This window comes from Lacerta agilis, chromosome 8 (genome assembly GCF_009819535.1).
Source record: "Lacerta agilis isolate rLacAgi1 chromosome 8, rLacAgi1.pri, whole genome shotgun sequence".
NCBI classification, from domain to species: domain Eukaryota; kingdom Metazoa; phylum Chordata; class Lepidosauria; order Squamata; family Lacertidae; genus Lacerta; species Lacerta agilis.
In genome coordinates this window covers 9,536,562-9,553,026 of record NC_046319.1, presented here as the reverse complement: position 1 = coordinate 9,553,026, position 16,465 = coordinate 9,536,562, and the positions used below count along the sequence as shown (strand labels likewise).

Below are 16,465 nucleotides of genomic sequence, written 5' to 3'. Positions count from 1 at the left end.
AGATAAATAGGTACCGCTGCGGAGGGAAGGTAAACAGCATTTCCGTGTGCTCTGGCTTCTGTCACGGTGTTCCGTTGTGCTAGAAGCGGTTTAGCCATGCTGGCCACATGACCCGGAAAGCTGTCTGTGGACAAACGCCAGCTCCCTCGGCCTGAAAGCGAGATGAGCGCCGCAACCCTATAGTCGCCTTTGACTGGACTTAACCGCCCAGGGGTCATTTACCTTTTTACCTTTTAGTTTGATCAGTGGGCGTTTGACCTGATCCAGCAGGCTCATCTTATGCATTGAGCCTCCTCAGAGTAGACCCACTGAAGCTAACAGACATAACTACCTTAGGGTCATCAATTTCAGCCACTTGACTCTGAAATTGCACATTCCCTCTCGCCCTTCCCTCTTTTCTTTGGCAACACAGCTGCCGGGGTGACTCCCCCAGTACGGATAGAGTCTTCTTCCACCTCCCCCGCCGAGGGCCACACGCTGGACCTGAAGTGCATTGTGGCAGGACCTGCTTCGCAAGCCAGAGTCACGTGGCACAGACGAGGAGGTGCCCTCCCTGCCGGTCACCAGGTATGGGTTCAAGAAGCCTTGGAACCAAGATCTGGTACTGCAATGTTGTCGGGGGCTGAACTGAGGAGGAATGGTGGGCTCCTGAACCTTCTTGAGAACAGGACAGTATAGATTTAGATCAGTGGTTTGCAGAAGGGCACAGTTCAGAGGCTGCAGAGGGGAGAAGCTGGGAATTACTGGAAGAGGAACAGCAGGAAGAAGAAGAGCCAGGGGAGAGGCAGCTGACGGACTCAGTGTCCTTGGAAAGCATTCCTGACCCCCCTCCCAGGACCAGGTGTGCATTGAGAGTAGGAGAACAGAAAACCCAGAGGCAGAAAGCTCCGATTAGCCCACACAGGGGTGACATAGAATAGGAGAGACGTAGAGGTGTGGGACTTTACCATTTCTAGAGAGACACCGCATTCCTTTGTCTCTCGCTGTGATTATTGAATCAACTAATTGGTAAGAACTCTTCTTTTTTTATCTGCTTCTTTGGGACGCGGGTGGCGCTGTGGGTTAAACCACAGAGCCTAAGGCTTGCCGATCAGAAGGTTGGCGGTTCGAATCCCCGCAATGGGGTGAGCTCCCGTTGCTCGGTCCCTGCTCCTGCTCACCTAGCAGTTCGAAAGGACGTCAAAGTGCAAGTAGATAAATAGGTACCGCTCCGGCGGGAAGGTAAACAGCGTTTGCGTGCGCTGCTCTGGTTCGCCAGCAGCGGCTTTGTCATGCTGGCCACATGACCCGGAAGCTGTACGCCGGCTCCCTTGGCCAGTAACGCGAGATGAGCGCCGCAACCCCAGAGTCGGACACGGCTGGACCTAATGGTCAGGGGTCCCTTTACATTTACCTTTGCTGCCACCGAGGGAGGGATCTGATTCCCTGAAGCCTGACAAATATGCAAGACACCCCCCCAAACACACACACCCTCTCATCCTAACTTGCCCCTCTCTTTTTCTCTCCTCCAAGGTCTCTGGCTCCATCCTGCGTATCCCACAGGCTTCAGCTGCAGACTCCGGGGAATACGTTTGCCGCGTCACCAACGGGACAGCCGTCCACGAAGCCTCCCTCATCATCACCATCCAAGGCGGCTCGGGCTCCTCCTACTGTAAGTCTCCATTCTTTTTACAAAAAAATCTATTTATGCTTTTCAGGTTTATACATTTCACTAATTTTACAATCAAGTCAACACTTCAAAACTTGACTTCCTTCCCCCTCTTTCTGCAGTTCCTTAAATTCATTTTTAATATCTTCTGCATATCCCAATTAACTTAATTTGCTCATTTATTCCTCTGCTTTAAATACATACTGTTATAAAACTGCAGGTTATTACAACAATCCTGCCAATGTTCTTATCTGTTTACAGTTTATCTGTAAATATTCAATAAACCATTTCTATTCTTTTATATAAAGAATATTTTTTCTGGTAAGTTTTGCCATTTCTGCCTATTCCATAAGGTTTTGTATCCATTCTTGCTTTGCTGAGACTTCTTCTTCTTTCCATTTTTGGACGAGTAATATTCTTTAGGGTGTAGTTGCATACACGAATTAAGTTTCTGTACAGTTTAGATAGTTCCGTCTCTGTAATTCCCAACCTCTGTTCAAAAACCTCCCAACGAAAGAAAGCTGAACGGCTCTTACCTCAAGAAAGATGTTTTGAATTGCTAAAACAGAAAGGAAAAGAAAAAAAAGATACTTTGAATGTTTAGTCAGGGTCTCCTTTCTTTTTTGAGTTTGGGAGGGGTGGGGAAAACGTGTGTTTTCCGTCAGGCGAGTTGGCGACTTCACAAATTCTCTCCCTCTCTCTGGCTTCTCCAGCTGTGGGCGTAACTCCTCCAATACGGATCGAGACCTCGTCCGCGTCCATTGTGGAGGGCCAGTCAGTGGACCTGAACTGCCTGGTGGCGGGTCAGTCGCAGCCGAGGGTCATGTGGTACAAGCGAGGTGGCGCCCTGCCCCTCAACAGCCAGGTAAGGGGGGGGGGACGGGACTTGGAGCTCTCTTGGGTCAGGGATGAAGGGGGCAGAGAAGGAAGGGTAAACTGTATTGGACTGGACGGTTCCTTCCTTACTCCACCGAGAAGCCAGGAGGGCAGCTGAACCCAGAGAGAGCATTTGGAGTAAGGAACACAAGGGATGGGAACGTTGTGGTTTTCCAGTTATTGATGGACTCGAATGCACATTATCACTGACCATGCTGGCTGGGGCTAATGGGACTTGGAGTCCAGCAACACCCAGAGAGCAACAGTTTCTCCATCTTCCGCCTCCTGATCATTTTCTCTCTCCCTTTGAGCAGATCCTTGGATCTCGCCTCAGGATCCTGCAGGCCTCGGCGGCCGACTCGGGCGAATACATCTGCTACGTGAACGACGGCGACAGTCCACTGGAGGCCTCCGTTATTGTCTCCATCCCCGGGAGCTCTGGTTCCACTTTTTGTACGTAGCCTGAGAAGCAGAGCCCTGCAGGGGGTGGCCCCCGGGCCCCCAAACTGCAAACCGCACCTTTAGATTTGGGGGGGGGGGAAAGTCCTCACTGCAATCTCCAGACTTTGAGGGCTGGTGACAGCTTGTGTGTTTCTGCAAAACGCCCTCTGCGCATGTCCAAGCAACTCTTGCTCTTCGTTTGAGAACTGATAGTGGAAAGAGGGACTTAGATCCCACACTCCCCGACACACAAACGGTTAAGCCAACCTTAGCTTGGAGGGGATTGGGACCTGTGGGGTGGAGCAGCCCCGCTCGCCTAACACACCTGTTGAGCAGAGATACACATGCACACCTTTCTTTCCCTCCCACAGCCTCTGGCATCGTTCCACCCGTGAGGATCGAGTCTTCATCCTCATCCCTGGCCGAGGGACAGACCTTGGAGCTCAACTGCCTTGTTGCTGGCCAGGTGCACCCCAAAGTCACCTGGTTCAAGAGAGGGGGGCCCCTCCCAGCCAACCACCAGGTACATGCGCTCCCCCTGGTCCTTTCTGTTGGGATAATTCAGACTGGAAATTCCCAGGTGCCAAAAAAAGGTCATTTATGTATGCCACTACTGCAGCCCGTGTTTCGTTAGCCCCAAAATGGAAAACGAGCGAGGTCCCAGCCAAAGAAGATTGGCAACTTAAGTTGACAGAATATGCGCAGCTTGCAGAGTTAACATATTGAATAAGAGAACGAGAAGAACATACGTTTTAAGAAGATTGAAAAGGGTTTATTGAATATATGGGAAATAATTGGGTACGGCTGAAAACGCTGGCAGCATTAAGATAAATTCAACAGTGTAAAAAGAGTTTTGATGGATGCAATAATGGAACACTGAATGGTACAGTTTTTTTGTAAAATATGCAGGGATTTATGTTATGCAAAGTGAACCGTGGAAAGAGAAGGAGGGAAGTCACTGATATTTTTTAAGGCTGTAAAATGAGTATTTTAAATCGTAAAACAGAAAATTTAATAAAAAATATATACAAAAAAAGAAAGAAGCTAGCCTTTCCCTGCATTGCAGGGGTTTGGACTTGATAACCCTTTGGGTCCCTTCCAATGCAACAATTCTGCGGTCTTACATTTCCTCTTTCCCCTCCCTCCCCTCCCCCAGGTCTCCGGCACCCGCCTCCGCATCCCGCAGGTCTCCTCCGCCAATTCCGGAGAGTACGTCTGCCGCGTCAGCAGCGCCGCCGTCACTCAGGAGGCTGCGCTGGTGGTCACCATCCAAGACGGCGGGAGTCCCTCCCATCGTGAGTCCCCTCCAGCGGAGGCTGAGACCCCCCTCCCTCTCCTAGCCCCTAAATTTGTGCTGATCTAGGCAGCCTTGAGAATATTCCCTGGGGACCCACATCGCTTTAAGGGAATGGCTCCCAAAATGGGTGGTACCTCCCCGGGGTGGGGTGGGGGAATGGGATTACTTAGGGGGCAGGTGCTAAGAGGCAAGCAGGGAAGTGTGTGTCCAAGTGTGTCGATCACTTAATGTATGATTCACCAATCCGGAACCTCCAGTGAAACACCTTTCTTCCTTCATATTTAAAACTTCAAAAGCATAGCTGTCAAGTTTTACCTTTTCTCACGAGGAAGCCTATTCGGCATAATGGAAATACCCTTAAAATAAGGGAGAACTTGACAGCTATGCAAAAGAGGTATGGGAAAAGGAGACAACAGGGCAGATAGATAATCAAAGCTGGTTGGGGGGAATATGGGAGAAACGTAGGTTGAAAATGTTGTCTGTAAGAATAAAAGAAAAATATTATGAATGAGTTTAGAGATGGTGTTTGACAGCAGTCAGATTAAATCAAATAAACAAGGAATGTTCAGTGTTATGTTGGAGGGGATGCCAGGAATCCAGGAATTATCTTCACATGTGGTGGAGGTGTAAATATGTTTTTTTTAAATGGCAAAGGGTGTTTAAGGAGATAACAGAAATCACTGGGTTAAAGCCGACCAAAAGCCCAGAGGTTGCATTATTATCAATTTACGATGGAGGGGAAGGTTCGCAGGCTAGGAAGCCCTTTCCCACAAATTTATTGACAGCTGCACGAAGGGGCAAGCAGAATATAAAATGGAAGAACGGTATAAAGAGGTGTGTGGGATATAGCTATTAATGATGAAATAACATGTGCCATTAAGGCAAGACGGGGAATATGGAGGAGAAATGGTTTCGAGGAGATAGGGAAGGTGTTTGTAGAATTTGTACTGTTAAAACGGAAAGGGGTCAAACCATCTCGAGAGGTGTTGAAATTTTGGGAGGTTGTAGGATTGCAAGAAGCTTTGTAGATTATTGAAGAAATGTCGTAAAGATGAAATTATAGTGATTAAGATGGATATGATGATTTAAAGCAATGATTGAGTTAAGAAGTATAGTATAAAGTAATAGATGTTAGAAAATCATGTGGAGGGGTTTGAGGGAAGTCACGGCCCTAAAAGGCCAAAATGTTAAATGAATGGAAAGATAAATGTGAAATTTTTTCTCAGTGTATTTATATAAAAACAATAAAAATGATATTAAAAAAAAGAAATGAAGAAAACCAGGAGAGAGGGGAAAAAAGAAATTTTGGCAGGTTGGATAGTTACAATGGAACAGTATAAGTGGTGGGGGGCACATTTTTATTCTTTTTTATTTATGATTATCACTTGGTCAAAATAAAATTATGATTATTTTTTAAATTAAAACATTACCACTCTTATCACATTCAGAGCTGTTTCCTTTAGCTGCTTTTGCTTGTATTTACCATTCGGAGTGGTCAGAAGATAAGCCAGATACTGGTAACTGCTGTTGATTTTATGGCAAGGTAGTTGGCACTCATCTGTGGTCAGGGAAGAAAACGTGTCCATGTTTGTTAAAGAGCCACATAGAAATAATTACTGTATTTTTTGCTTCATAAGACGCACTTTTTTCCTCCTAAAAAGTAAGGGGAAATGTCTGTGCGTCTTATGGAGCGAATGCATTGTCCCTGGAGCCAAATTGCCCAGGGAGGAAAGGCAGATCCTGCTTTTTCTGTTTTAGAAAGAGCTAAAGGCTAACAAGAGGGAAACAGAGTGTTGAAAAGAACCCGCTCAACAGCTGATTGCAAGAGATCGGGGAGGGAGATAAGGGAGCTAGCTCCCTTCCTGCCCCGCCCAGGCCCCTTGCATAGTAGTTCCTTTGCAAGGGCTGAGGATCCTGGGAAATTGAGTTTTTCAGCCATTTGGGGCTTTCTGTTACTTTTCCTCTTGCTTTCTATTACTTGCTGGTGCTTACTGGTTTGCTTTCTTCTTGCTTCCTATTACCTACTGGTGCTTACTGGTTTGTAATGGTTTGCTTTCCTCTTGCTTTCTATTACTTGCTGGTGCTTACTGGTTTGCTTTCTTCTTGCTTCCTATTACCTACTGGTGCTTACTGGTTTGTACTGGTTTGCTTTCCTCTTGCTTTCTATTACTTGCTGGTGCTTACTGGTTTGCTTTCTTCTTGCTTCCTATTACCTACTGGTGCTTACTGGTTTGTACTGGTTTGCTTTCCTCTTGCTTTCTATTACTTGCTGGTGCTTACTGGTCTGTACTGGTTTGTACTGGCGCTTACTGGTTTGTACTGGTTTACTTTCCTCTTGCTTCCTATTACCTGCTGGTGCTTACTGGTCTGTACTGATTTGTACTGGTGCTTACTGGTCTGTACTGGTTTGAACTGGTGCTTACTGGTCTGTACTGGTTTGTACTGGCGCTTACTGGTTTGTACTGGTTTACTTTCCTCTTGCTTCCTATTACCTGCTGGTGCTTACTGGTCTGTACTGGTTTGTACTGGTGCTTACTGGTCTGTACTGGTTTGTACTGGTGCTTACTGTTTTGTAAGCAATGTTTTTCCCCCTTTGCAAAAGCTGCACAAATCTGAACTGATCCTTTGCAAAAAAAAAAAAGCTGTAAAACTTTGAGCTGATTCTAAGAAAAAACCATGGGTTTTAGAGGAGGAAAACCAGAAAAATATTTTTTCCCCTTGTTTCCTCCTCTAAAAACGAGGTGCGCCCTATGGTCCAGAGCGTCCTATGGAGCGAGAAATACGGTACTATATCCTACGAATTTCTTCCGCTATTTTTTTTTTGCTTAGCCAAGAATGTGCAAAAATATTTTTCATGCAATATCCAGTATCGCAGTTACGGTAATCAGCTGTGTTGGATTAATTACATTCAATAGTTGGATTTTGAATGCATGTGCGATTAATCGCTACTGCATTGAATTTTATTGTGCTGATCTTTTCCTTAGAGGGTCGTGCAAACCACTCTTCTGAATGATGCTTTTTAGCGGGTAGGGTAGTGGGTACAAAGGGGTGAGTTTATGGAACCAAGGGAACAAAAATTAAAGTTTTGGGAACTGTTGATCTTAGACTCCTGCATTCTCCCTGTCCCCTTGCAGCTTCAGACACGGTTTCCCCTCTGAAGATCGAGTCTTCATCACCCTCCGCTGTTGAAGGGCAGACCTTGGATCTCACCTGCACTGCCCCAGGCCAGCCTCAGGCCATATTCATGTGGTACCGGCGAGAGGGACCCCTGCCTGCTGGCCACCGGGTAGGAAGACAGCCTGGCCCAGAAGGCCTCTTTGGGCAGTAGGGGGAGGGCAGTGCCCAGGTTCACGTGGGGCACAAGCACTGTGGGTAACAGGAATGTTGGCACCTTTCTTGGGCATGAGATGCCAGGAAGATGCTCACAAAGAGAGAACTTGCCTTTAGCTGTGACTGCAGGGGGTTGGATTCAGTGACCTCCTCCAAACCTATGATTCTATGCAAAACAATGAAGCGCGGGACAGAGCAATGGAGAAATTTCTAGGACAACAATAGGATATCAGCTCCGCCCAAGGCATGATGGAAAACAGCAACAACCGGAAAAAGATAGACATAACATTTTATAAGGACAGGAAGAAACCCCAACGGACAGAATAATTGGCACACACAGGAAGAATAAGGATATAGTTTTGAGTGCCTCACTTGTAAATTTATAAATCATTTTCATTTTATGTGACAACACGAATAGAAGTTACGAATATTGCAGTTGTTGCATAAGGGACTGTTATTATGACCGGAATGTAATTGAAATGAGTAAGATTTTGGAACGCTGAAATAAAGAAAACCATCAATTCTAGCACGCAGGGGGCCACCTAAATGATATAATTCGGCATTTGAACGATTGGTATTTGTAAATTGGTATTGTTGTAATGAGGCTATTATTGGAATGTAGTGGAAAATGAATAAAAATTATTATCCAAAACAAAATGGCGGGAGAGGAGACAGGTCAAGGAGACATCAGGAGCCCCCTGCCCCCCCCCCCGTGATGTTCTTGTTTCATTCAGCCCTCTCTCTCATGGTACACACAGGTTGCTGGTGGTCGCCTTCGCCTGGTCCAGCTCACCCCAGCCGACTCCGGAGAGTACGTCTGCCGTGTGAGCGGTGGAGCTGCCCCACAAGAGGCTTCCTTGGTGGTCTCTGTCCTTGCCAGTGCCAGCGCCGCCTCCCGTACGTCCAAGGTTCTGGGCTGTTTGGGGGGGGGGGAGATGGGCGGTGTCTCCAGTGGGTCACCCTCACCCTCACTCCATCCCCGCAGGCCTCCAGAGTCCAGTCATCTCCATCGACCCCCACAGCACCGCTGTGCGCAAGGGAGCAGACATCTCCTTCAAGTGCCGGCTCCATGATGGCGCTCAGCCCGTCGAGATCTCTTGGAAGCTGCCCAACAACCAGCTGCCAGGTAGGCGGGCTCGCGATGGCCACCTGGCCCTAGCGTCAGGCTGTAAGAAAGGAAGGAAGTGAAGGGGTGCAGGAGTCTCCCACTAGCTCAGCTGGCAGGCCAGCAAACGTTTGGGACTAGTCAGTAGAGCAACTTGCAGCCACTTGAACCTAAGCTTGCTTATTTCCTCCGCCCTCCTGGTGCATTTTCCTTTTGTGCAAACCCCCCCCCCCACGATCTCCCAACTTGAACCTCCTTTTTTCAATCGTTGCACTGTTTTAATGGGCTTGCCCTGTTGCACATTTTAATTGCCGGTTTTTGTTTTGACGGAGCTGTCTTATTGTGTGTTTTTGTTGTTGTTCTATACAATGTGCATTAAAACGGCGAAAGCAGTTTCAAACTCATGGGGGCGCACATGACACAGTGGTTAGAGTGTTGGGTTGAGCCTCAGAAAGAAGGGTTCGAATCCCCACTCCGCTATGAAGCTCACTACGTGACCTCAGGCCAGTGGTCTTTTTGGATGGTCTTTGACTAAGGCATTGGCCAGTTTCTAAAGCCTTGAAAAACTTTGCTCCGGGTGCTAACCTCCTTGCAAAGGGGGGAGGAACCCTGTTGAAACAGAAAAACAAAGATCTGCCATGCCTTTCTTGTACTGGTTTGTGCCTCCACTCATACTTCTCTGACCAATAAAGGACTTAGGGGACTCTAAGCCCCTTGGGGAGTTGTGCGGAAATTTGAGGTTGGCCTTTACAGCCCAGCAGTTTTGATTTTGATCTTCTTCTTCCCCCTCTTTTAAGACCGTAAGCTAGCAAGGTAGGGATTGTCCTTTTTTGATTGCATGTAAGCCATTTGGGAACCCTTTCGCGTGCAAAGGGTGGGGTGTAAATGCTAGCTCCCAGAAAAGATTCAACTTTCTCAATTGATACATAAATGAATAACTAAAAAGGGACAGAGCTCTCTCTCCCACTTCCCCACTACAGATAACGTGAAGATCAGCCCCAACGGGTCTGTGGTCACCATCTCCAACGCCCACCCCCAGAACCAGGGGACTTACCGCTGCCTCGCCTCCAACCGATTTGGAATAGCCAACAGTGTGGTCAACCTGATGGTGCATGGTAAGTGGGCATTGTGGAGCGAAGGAAAGCCCTGGGTTCCTGAAAAAATATCAGGGTACTGTTATGATGGCTTTATTTGTAGCGGCGCCTTAAGCCCGAAGGCAGCGCCTCACGAAGCACGCAGAGCTAGAAACCTGCGACAGTAATAGCTAAAAATGCTCACACTATAAGCATCCTCAAAAAGGACACATTTTCCTCCAGGGGTGGCGGCTGGCAACCAGTGGAACTGCTGGCATAAGAGGCAGGGATGCCCAAAAGAAGGCGGAGCCAGAGCCAGCCATTGGCTGAGCCACAGCCAATGAGAGGCGGAACTGACTCATTCTCGTTTTTTTGCCCCCAGCCTCCTCCCAGCAAAGTTTTGCAAGGGCAGCACAGAGGCCAATTCAAGTTGCTGGAAGCTGCGGGAGGGGAGAGTTGCTCTTGAACTCAGCTCTTGCTTGCGGGTTTCACCTCCCCCCTCCCACCCCCAGGGTCATCTAGTCCAACCCCCTGCAGCATTGCAGGAATCTCAGCTCAAGCAACTGTTATAGGAAAATCCTTGGGCTCACTTGGATTCTCAAACAAAGACACCAGCTAAAAATATAAGAGCAAAACAGCAGCCTGTAGGCCTGATCTTTATTCAAGAGACGGTTGCAGCAGGATTTCCACCACCACATGGAAGAAGTAGGAAGAAGCCCAGAACACAAAGGATGGCTCCTTTTTTTATATAAGTTTCCCTTTTTCACTCACAACACCCTTAGTGAAGCATTACACATACATCATATATACTTCTCAGTCATAATCTGAAGGAAGGAGCCATCCTTTGTTCTGGGCTTCTTCCATGTGGTGGGTGGAAGTCTTGTTGCAAAAGTCTTTTGACTAAAGTTCAGGCCTCCAGGCTGCTGTTTTGCTCCTATATTCTTGGCTGCCGCCTTGGTTTGGCGATCCAAGTGACCCCAAGGATTTTCCTATAGCACATCCATGACAGATGGCCAGCCAACATCTACTTAAAAACCTCCCAATGAAGGAGAATCCACCACCTCCCGAGGGAGCCTGTGCCACTGTCAATCAGCTCTTACTGTCAGAAAGTTCTTCCTGATGTTTAGTCGGAAGCTCCTTTCTTGTAACTTGAAGCCTTTGGTTCGAGTCCTACCCTCCAGAGCAGGAGGAAGTAGCCATCCCCAAAAACAGCCAGCCTTCTTCGCCTAACCTCCAGGAGATACTAGATTTGGAAGCAGGAGCGCCTCCTTGGAGAGGATGATGCCGTTCCAGGGAGCCAGGCCCTTTCCTGGGTGCCCAGCTGGCATGGATGCCGGTGGAGACATTGCACACAGCTAGATGGAAGCCAGTCTGTCTGCTCTGCTCTGCTGCTGTGGGGCAGCTGCTCAAGGCTCTCCTCTCCCCACCCGCAGGGCCGCCGACCGTCTCGGTGGTGCCAAAGGGCCCCGTGCAATTGAAGGTGGGAAAATCCATCAGCCTGGACTGCCTGGGGGCAGGTGAGCCCCGGGCCCTGGTGCGCTGGAGCAAGGTGGGGGTCCGGCAGAAGGTGGAACACCAGACAGTGATGCCGCTGGACAGCCGGGCTGTACTGCAGGTGAGTCGCCGGTGTCACATTGTCCGCAGGGCAAGGGAGCAGGAGGAGGGGCCTAGTATGTATGCACTGGGAATATATGTGGAGCCTCCGGGATCAGGAGCAATGTACCTTGGAGTGTCGGTTTCTGGGGTCTGGGAGCAAGCAGTGGGGAGGGTTCTGTTGCTGGTGGGCTTCCCAGAGGCATCTTGGTGGACCAGATGAGATGGCGATGGCTGCTAGCCACAATGGCTGTGCTCTGTGTCCACAGTCACGAGTCAGCAATGCTCCTGAATCCCGGTTGCCAGAAATCCCGGTTGTTCTTGTGCTGGAATCCTGCTTGCGGGCATCTGCTTGGCCACTGTGAGAACAGGGGGCTGGGCAAAATGGGCTCTTGGCCGGATCCAGCAGGTCTCTTATGTTATTACGGGCCCCAAAAAAGGGCTTGTTTTTGGTCCAAAGGCATCGGTGGCCTCACTCCCCCCCCCCCCCATACTGTTTCTGCTCCAGATCTCATCCGCGAAGCTTGAAGATGCTGGCACCTATGTCTGCATGGCCCAGAACTCCCTGGGGACGGCGGAAGCGCAGGTGGAATTGAGTGTGGAGGCCGTGCACGGGAGACCAGGAGCACCTGAGATTCGTGTGAACCCAACGCAGACCGTAGTTGCCGGGCAGACGGCTCGGCTCCATTGTTCTGCCACAGGTGGGTGGGGGGCCTTTTTCAGCCCAAGGTCTGCATTCCCTTGGAGGAATCTCTCCCCCCCACCTTGGGGAGGGGAAGGAGCCTTCGAATTCCAATAGTGAACGTCGTCAGAGGCAACCAGTGGGCAGTTCAGAAGGTGGGACTCTGAGCCTTTGCACAGTCGGTGAGCTTATTCCATTTTAATTAAACGAGATCTGTATGCCGCTTAACTGCGAATAAAGCATTTTGCGAGGAACACAGAGTAGCGCACAAAAAACAGTTGATAAAAAATCAGCCTTAGGAACAAGTGTACAAAAAACAAGAGGAATAAAATGTACAGTTGGAAGCATGCGCATTCTGAGCCAGTTTCAGATTAAAACAAAGAAAATAGGTTCCTCTACACACCCCAAGGTCCCTTCTGCCCTATGCCTTGACATCAATAGAGCCATACCTCAGAAGTTGAACGGAAGCCATTCCAGAAGTCCGTTCGACTTCCAAAACGTTCGGAAACCAAGGCGCAGCTTCCGATTGGCTGCAGGAAGCTCCTGCAGCCAATCGGAAGCTGCGTCAGACCTTCGGGTTCCAAAGAACGTTCGCAAACTAGAACGCTCACTTCCGGGTTTGCGGCGTTCGGGAGAAAATATTTTCGAGTCACAAGGCATTCGTCAACCAAGGTATGACTGTATTGTGTCGCTTGAAACTGTCATGGCTTCCCCCGAAGCTTCTCGAGAACTGCCGTTATTTGTTATTTGTGCTGAGAGTTGGTAGAAGACTCTCTAGGCCGCTCCCAGAGCTCCAATTCCCAAAGTGGTTTAAAAAATCAATAAGGAATTCTTGAAATTGCAGCTCCGTGAGGGGAACGGGGGTTTCCCAACAATTCTCAGCCCCCTAATGAACTACAGTTCCCAGGATTCTTGGATGGCGAAGCTATGGCTGTTTAAAGTGGCATGATACCACTTTCACTGCACGGTGCAGGTGGGAGCCAGTTCTTTCCCTACACAGCAAGCAATCGCCATACAAGGACACTTTCCAGCCCGGCAAAAGAACTTAAAGTAGAGCCAGGGAGGGGAAGAAGCGTCTAGGGAAAGCCTTGAGGGCCAAACGGAAATGCTTGTTGGGCCAGATTTGGCCCACAGGACCTGTGGTTCCCCACTCCTAACCTAAGAGACAGTGAGAACACAGTTTTGGACACGAGGTGGGTTGAACCATTCAATGGGGGGTGGGGTGGGGTGGCACAGCACATGTGAGAAAGCATTTATCCAAAAAGGACGCTGCTCAACAGGGTTAGCATACACACTGTCTGGATGCGGGTGGCCCTGTGGTCTAAACCACTGAGCCTCTTGGGCTTGCCGATCAGAAGGTTGGTGGTTCGAATCCCCACGACAGGGTGAGCTCCCATTGCTCTATCCCAGCTCCTGCCAACCTAGCAGTTCGAAAGCACGCCAGTGCAAGTAGATAAATAGGTACCACTGTGGCGGGAAGGTAACAACGTTTCTGTGCACTCTGGTTTCCGTCACAGTCTCCCGTTGCCCCAGAAGCGGTTGAGTCATGCTGACCACATGACCCGGAAAGCTGTCTGTGGACAAATGCCGGCTCCCTCGGCTTGACAGGCGAGATGAGCGCCGCATCCCATAGTCTCCTTTGACTGGACTTAACAATCCAGAAGTCCTTTACCTTTTTTTAACCTTTACACACTGCCTACTGCTAGCCACGTTCTGTGTTTCAGGTCCAAGGCCAGACAAACCAGGTTTTCTGGTTCTGGGTTTTTCGTCCTGTTCATAGAAGCATAGAGTTGGAAGGGACCCAAAGGTAATCTCGTCCGACGTCCTGCAGTGCAGGAATCGCAGCTGACCTTAACCTGCAGCTAACCATTGCTCTCTCCTTCTCAGGTGACCCCTCTCCGACCATCCACTGGTCCAAGCTGAGAGCCCCCTTGCCCTGGCAGCATCAGATTTTGAACGACACCCTCGTCATCCCCCGGGCAGCCCAGCAGGACTCCGGTCAATACATCTGCAACGCCACCAACACCGCCGGCTTCACAGAAGCCTTCATCATGCTGGATGTGGAAGGTGAGGGAAGGAGGAAGGGAGCGGGTGAAGTTAGGGCATCCTGCTAAGGAACTGGCCCTGTTCTGAGCGCTGCATAATGCTCATCCCACACGAGTGAGAAGCCATTCTTGTAGCGTGGCAGCAGCACCCAAACTCTGGAACTCCCTGCCTGTTGACATTGGGCAGACACCTTCAGAATGGTGCCTGCTAAAAAACACTTAGGTTTAGGAAATTGCCTATATGGATAAGTAGAACACTGCAGGTATTTTAATCTGATTTTGCTGTGATCATTAAACACTCTTAAATTGGTGTTATAGAAAAAATTACTCCTTTTCCCTTATGGGGTATCCAAGAGCCCATATAGAGTCCTTATGTAAGTTCCCTATCGGTAGGAGAAAATAACAGAGGCCAACCAGAGAATATTGAGAAGCAAAGCAGCTCGTAAGCCTGATCTTTATTAAACTGTTGCAACAGGGTCCCCACTCACCCCACGCAGAAGGGAGGAAGAACCCAGAACATTGGTGTGCAAGCTCTTATATAGACTTTTGAAAATGCCCACCCTGTAGTCCAAGACCACCCCCTGAAACATCATACATACATCACAGAAGGAGGCAGTCCACAGCAGAAATTCTGTCTGCCAGATACCTGATAATGGTCACTGATTGCATTTTCTGGGCCATTATTTTGTGATGGTAAATACATTGGACGCTCGGGTTGCGAACACGATTCATGCGGGAGGCGTGTTCGCAACCTGCGCCGCTGTGTTTGCGCGTGATGCAATCCAGCGCTTCTGCACATGCGCCGAAACCCGGAAGTAACCCCTTCCAGGTTTGGTGCAATTGTATCCTGAAAGCACGCAACCTGCAGCGAGCGCAAGCTGAGGTATGACTGTACTCCGTTCCTGAATCTCTTACGCATATTGATAGTGTGCTCAGCTTAACAGATACTTGCCAGACTGTATTTGAAAAGGGAGGTGTAAGCCCCTACAGTCCAAAGACAATTTGAAAGCTTTCCCCATTTCCTCCTTGCAGAGAAATATTTGAGGTCACTGAAAGAGTCAAAATGGCTTTAGGGCTATTTTGTTCTGTACTGTTTTATACATATGATGTATATATTTATGTATGTGTTTGCCTGGTACATTTATGAACATTTATTTTATATATATCTTAGACCTTATAATTCTCATAACACTGGCAAGGGACTCTTAATTGCTTTGTTCTGCTGATGCACGGCCAAAGGGGGGGGGGGAGGAAGCCGTTTCTCCAAAGCCTGACGAAACCTCTTTGATCAAGCAATATATAAATTACATGAAATAAAAATAAAATTAATGCAGGAGAGGCGCCTGGAAACGATACCCTAAAAAAGAGCAGGGGGCTGTTTAACCCGGAGGTCTTCCCTCTCTTCTCTACCCCCCCTCCCCTTCCCAGCGCCACCGTACGCCACCACCCTTCCGGACTCGGTGTCGGTGCAGGCGGGCGAGGTGGTACAGCTGCAGTGCCTGGCACACGGCACGCCGCCTCTGCGCTATGAGTGGGCCAAGGCCAACAGCAGCCTCCCTGGGCACGCCACGGTGCGCGAGAGCGTCCTGCACATCAGCCCGGCCGCCCCCCGCGATTCGGGCACCTACCTCTGCCGTGTGAGCAACCGGGTGGGGTCAGCCGAGGCCGTCGCCCATGTCCGGGTGCAAGGTGAGGACACGGGGAAGCAGGGAGGGAAAGGATGGAGGCTTGTCCGAAGGAAATCCTTTTTCACACCGATCCGCGTAGGGCAGATCCACGCCGTACATTCAGCGCAAACTTAAATGCACATGGGTTGTCCCAGAGAATCCTGGGAGCTGTAGTTTCTTAAGGGTGCCACAAATACCGCATTTTTCCGTGTATATATTTTTCCCTAAATTTTTGAAGTTTAAAGCAAGGGCTGGACTTATACAGGGACAGTGCATGGTGCATTTTCTTAATTTTGAGTCCCAAAAAATACACGGGGGAGTCTTATACACGGAAAAATACGGTAACTGTTTTGTACTGGGGGGGGGAGAATCCCCATGGCAAGCAAGAGCCCTCTGCACTTGTGTAATGGCACTCTTCCCCAAATAAAGGGCCGTGCAAGTCCTGCAGTGATGAAAACAGTTGTAAGCTTGCTATCAAGCCCAAAACTCAGCACCGCAATACCTCAAGGACCACCTCTTTCCAGATGAACCTACCCGGACCCTGAGTTCATATTCTGAGGCCCTCCGTCATGTGCCTCCTCCTCGGGAGGTCCAGAGGGCGGCAACATGAGAACGGGGCCTTCTCAGCAGTGGCACCCCATCTGAGGAATGCTCTCCCCAGGGAAGTTCGCCTGGCGCCTTCATTAGACACCTTTAGGCGCCAGGCAA

General features: G+C 49.2%; 1 protein-coding gene across 1 annotated transcript in view; it reads left to right on the top strand.

Annotated features, from left to right (window-relative positions):
- The window catches only part of HSPG2 (heparan sulfate proteoglycan 2), a 216,363-nt gene that overhangs the window by 168,933 nt on the left and 30,965 nt on the right, over positions 1-16,465 (top strand). The window contains exons 59-72 of the mRNA XM_033159394.1: positions 413-567; positions 1,513-1,651; positions 2,362-2,513; positions 2,839-2,977; positions 3,337-3,488; positions 4,122-4,260; positions 7,397-7,548; positions 8,351-8,489; positions 8,578-8,718; positions 9,678-9,812; positions 11,204-11,385; positions 11,872-12,064; positions 13,933-14,112; positions 15,519-15,779. Of these exons, the coding sequence (XP_033015285.1) occupies positions 413-567; positions 1,513-1,651; positions 2,362-2,513; positions 2,839-2,977; positions 3,337-3,488; positions 4,122-4,260; positions 7,397-7,548; positions 8,351-8,489; positions 8,578-8,718; positions 9,678-9,812; positions 11,204-11,385; positions 11,872-12,064; positions 13,933-14,112; positions 15,519-15,779 (2,259 nt within the window). The remainder of the gene's footprint in view (positions 1-412; positions 568-1,512; positions 1,652-2,361; positions 2,514-2,838; positions 2,978-3,336; positions 3,489-4,121; positions 4,261-7,396; positions 7,549-8,350; positions 8,490-8,577; positions 8,719-9,677; positions 9,813-11,203; positions 11,386-11,871; positions 12,065-13,932; positions 14,113-15,518; positions 15,780-16,465) is intronic.